At 36.6% G+C, this 5,000-nt stretch overlaps 1 protein-coding gene across 1 annotated transcript in view; it reads right to left on the reverse strand.

The window, feature by feature from the left end:
- LOC122253921 (neuronal growth regulator 1) overlaps nucleotides 1-5,000 on the reverse strand; it is a 354,189-nt gene that overhangs the window by 51,127 nt on the left and 298,062 nt on the right. Inside the window, exon 2 of the mRNA XM_086534304.1 lies at nucleotides 2,736-2,920. Coding sequence (XP_086390430.1) covers nucleotides 2,736-2,920 — 185 coding nt within the window. The remainder of the gene's footprint in view (nucleotides 1-2,735; nucleotides 2,921-5,000) is intronic.

The following is a 5,000-nucleotide window of genomic DNA, read 5'->3' on the forward strand; positions in this document are numbered from 1 at the left end:
ACATCATCAACATAGACACATCACCAACACAGACACATCCTCAACATAGACGCATCCTCAACATAGACACATCATCAACACAGACACATCATCAACATTGACACATCCTCAACATAAACACATCATCAACACAGACACATCATCAACATAGACACATCATCAACATAGACACATCATCAACACAGACACATCATCAACATAGACACAACCTCAACATAGACACATCATCAACACAGACACATCATCAACACAAACACATCCTCAACATAGACACATCCTCAACATAGACACATCATCAACACAGACACATCATCAACACAAACACACCCGCAACATAGACACATCCTCAACATAAACACATCATCAACACAGACACATCATCAACATAGACACATCATCAACATAGACACATCATCAACACAGACACATCATCAACATAAACACATCATCAACATAGACACATCATCAACATAAACACATCATCAAAATAGACACATTCTCAACATAGACACATTCTCAACATAGACACATCATCAACACAGACACATCATCAACATAGACACATCATCAACACAGACACATCATCAACATAAACACATCCTCAACATAGACACATCATCAACATAGGCCCAATATTAACAAAGACACATCCTCAACATAGACACATCATCAACATAGACGCATCATCAACATAAACACATCATCAACACAGACACATCATCAACATAGACACATCATCAACATAGACACATCGTCAACATAGACACATCAACATAAACACATCCTCAACATAGACACATCATCAACATAGACACATCATCAACATAGACACATCATCAACATAGACACATCATCAACATAGACACATCATCAACGTAGACACATCCTCAACACAGACACATCCTCAATATAGACACATCATTAACATAGACACATCATTAACATAGACACATCATCAACATAGACACATAATCAACATAGACATATAATCAACATAGACACATCATCAACATAGACACATCCTCAACAAAGACACATCATCAACATAAACACATCATCAACATAGACACATCATCAACATAAACACATCATCAACATAGACACATCCTCAACAAAGACACATCCTCAACATAGACACATCCTCAACATAGACACATCCTCAACATAGACACATCCTCAACATAGACACATCCTCAACATAGACACATCCTCAACACAAACACATCATCAACATAGACACATCATCAACATAAACACATCATCAACATAGACACATCATCAACACAGACACATCCGCAACACAAACACATCCTCAACATAGACACATCATCAACATAAACACATCAACATAGACACATCCTCAACATAGACACATCATCAACATAAACACATCAACATAGACACATCATCAACATAAACACATCCTCAACATAGACACATCATCAACATAGACACATCCTCAACATAAACACATCATCAACACAAACACATCAACATAAACACATCATCAACATAGACACATCATCAACACAGACACATCATCAACAGAGACAAATCATCAACCTATATATAATGTTTTTACATTCCATTACTAACTCAAATAAAAATCATGTGTTGATAGGCTATATTTGCACGAACTTCAATCAAGTTATTATGATGCAATGGAAATACTGAATATAGTGATCAAGTTAATTAAACTTCACTGAATCTACTAATTGTATTTGTCAGTGTGTTGGCATGATAGGTGGGGTTTTGTGGCATTACGTGTGTAATGTGTCTGTATATGTATGTACAGAGGTGTGCATATATGTGTTCACACACACACACACATACACACACATAAACATATATGTATATATATATATATATATATATATATATATATATATATATATATATATATATATATATGCATATATATACATATGTATGTATGTATGTAGATAGATAGATCGATAGATATATAGATAAAGATATATATGCATATATATATAATATATATATATATATATATATATATATATATATATATATACATACATATATATATATATATATATATATATTATATATATATATATATATATATACATATATATGTAAATTTATATATATGTGTGTGTGTGTGTGTGTGTGTTTGTGTGTGTGTGTGTATGTGTGTGTGTGTGTGTATGAGTGTGTGTGTGTGTGTATGTGTGTATGTGTGTATGTATGTGTGTATGTGTGTGTGTGTATATATATATATGTATATATATTTATATATATAAATATATATATCTTATATATCTATATCTATATCTATCTATCTATCTATCAATCTATTATATAAACACACACACACACACACACATACATATATATATATATATATATATATATATATATATATATATATATAATATATATATATATATATATATATACATATACATATATATATATATATATATATATATATATATATATATATATATATATATATATATATATATATATATATATATTTTTTATACGCACACACACACACACACACATACATACATATATATGTGTATGTGTACTTACTTGCTGATAGATATATCACACATCAATCTATCTATCAACTGCAGGAACGCCAATCATTCTTCACGACTGAAACACACAAAACCAACCAAACCAAACCCCCTCACCCCTCAAGCCCACCCCACCCCCCTTTAAAAAAAACAAACAACAACAACAACAACAAACACCCTTACCATTTCATCTCCGAGGAAGTTAGTATAGCACTTGATCGTCGCAGTGCCGCCAACCTGTGCGACGACCTCCGTGTTATTCTGTTGGTCGGCCGTCATCCCCACGAAGCTGGTAGCCCTGGATCCTGTAAACAATTCCCGACGTCGGTGTTTACTGTGTCGACCTTCATGGCGACGAGCGCTGACGCCTGTCGGGGGGAGAGAGAAGGGAAGAATGGCGTTGAGAGGGCGTAGTGGGAGGACGGTAATAATGGGGGGGATAGGCGAAGAGGGAGGGGGTAAAAAGGGAGGGAAATGGGGGGAAGGGCGAAGAGGGAGGGAAATGGGAGGAGGGACGAAGAGGGTGGAAGTAAAAGGGGAGGGAAATAGGGGGATAGGTGAAGAGGGAGGAAGTAAAATGGGAGGATAGGGAGGGAAATGGGAGGAAGGGCGAAGAGGGAGGGAAATGGGAGGATAGGCGAAGAGGGAGTAAGTAAAAAGGGAGGGAAATGGGAGGATAGGCGAAGAGGGAGTAAGTAAAAAGGGAGGGAAATGGGAGGATAGGCGAAGAGGGAGGAAGTAAAAAGGGAAGGGAAATGGGGGGAAGGGCGAAGAGGGAGGGAAATGGGAGGAAGAACGAAGAGGGAGTAAGTAAAGAGGGAGGGAAATGGGAGGAAGAACGAAGAGGGAGGAAGTAAAAAGGGAGGAAATAGGAGGAAGGACGAAGAGGGAGTAAGTAAAGAGGGAGGGAAATGGGAGGAAGAACAAAGAGGGAGTAAGTATAAAGGGAGGGAAATGGGAGGAAGGACGAAGAGGGAGTAAAGAAAAGGAAGGGAAATGGGAGGAAGGACGAATAGGGAGTAAGTAAAAAGGGAGGGAAATGGGAGGATAGGCGAAGAGGGAGGAAGTAAAAAGGGAAGAAATGGGAGGAAGGACGAAGGAGGGAGTAAGTAAAAAGGAAGGAAAGTGGGTCTGAAATGTGAGGAATAACAGGGGCCGAAATTGGTTAGCTTGGTATGGAATGCTGGTATTCGAAAAGAAAAATAGAACACTTGAAAAATGATTAAAGGAAGAGAATATATGCACCGAAGAGGAAGAAATAAATTGATAAACCTGGTATGGAAAGTTCCCTCCCCTCCCCCCCCGAAAAAAGAAATATATATATATATACACACACATATAGATATACATAGATATATATGTATACATACATATATACACTCATAGTAGACAAAGAAAATGGAATAAAAATCGATGTACCACGATTAGGAATAAAAAAAAAAAAAAAAAAAAAAAAAATCTAAAGCAAGGAAAAGAAGAGAAACCAAAAATTTCAAGCCTGGCATTAAAAACCTAAATTCGAAAAAAAGAGAAAAAAGGTAGTAGTTGAAGGAAAGGAGATAAAAATAGAACTAAATAGTAGAAAAAATAGAAACTAAATTAAGGAAACGGCATAAAGGAAAGGAGGAGGAGGAGGAGGAGGGATAGGAACCAAAATTGGCAACCCTGGCAGTGAAAGACTTAATTAACAAAAAAAAAAAAAAAAAAAAAAAAAAAAAAAAAAAAAAAGTGTAAAGCATAGTTTAAAAAAGGCTAATATAACACACACAAAGCTTATAAATAATAATAAAAAAAAAATTAATCTGATATGATTTCCACGCAAAGGAAATTATGATGCCATTTTCAGATATGTATATTGACCGCATATTTTACACACGATAAAATCGAGAAACATGTTACTGATATTTGAGTTACATGAACATTCAGAGTAATGCATTGCGTGCAATAATTAATACGTGACTGATAAACGTTATTAATTAATAAGATATCTCATTGCTTTAAAAAAAATGATTCGATGCTGATATTTGCACACACACACACACACACACACACACACACACACACACATACAGAGGGAGAGAGAGAGAGAGAGAGAGAGAGAGAGAGAGAGAGGGAGGGAGGGAGGGAGGGAGGGAGAGAGAGAGAGAAGGAGAGAGAGAGAGAGAGAGAGAGAGAGAGAGAGAGAGAGAGAGAGAGAGAGAGAGAGAGAGAGAGAGAGAGAGAGAGAGAGAGAGAGAGATAAAAGATCTACAGAGAGAGGGAGATCCAGAAAGAGAGAGAGAGAGAGAGAGAGAGAGAGAGAGAGAGAGAGAGAGAGAGAGAGAGAGAGAGAGAGAGAGAGAGAGAGAAAGAGAGAGAGAAAGAGAGAACAAACGATCGAGAGAAAGAGAAAGAGAGAGCAAGCGAGCGATCGAGAGAGAGAGAAAGAGAGAGCACGCGAGCGATCGA

The sequence above is a fragment of the Penaeus japonicus genome, unplaced genomic scaffold (genome assembly GCF_977035675.1).
Source record: "Penaeus japonicus unplaced genomic scaffold, GWHDUDI00000001_assembly GWHDUDI00000041, whole genome shotgun sequence".
Taxonomy (NCBI): domain Eukaryota; kingdom Metazoa; phylum Arthropoda; class Malacostraca; order Decapoda; family Penaeidae; genus Penaeus; species Penaeus japonicus.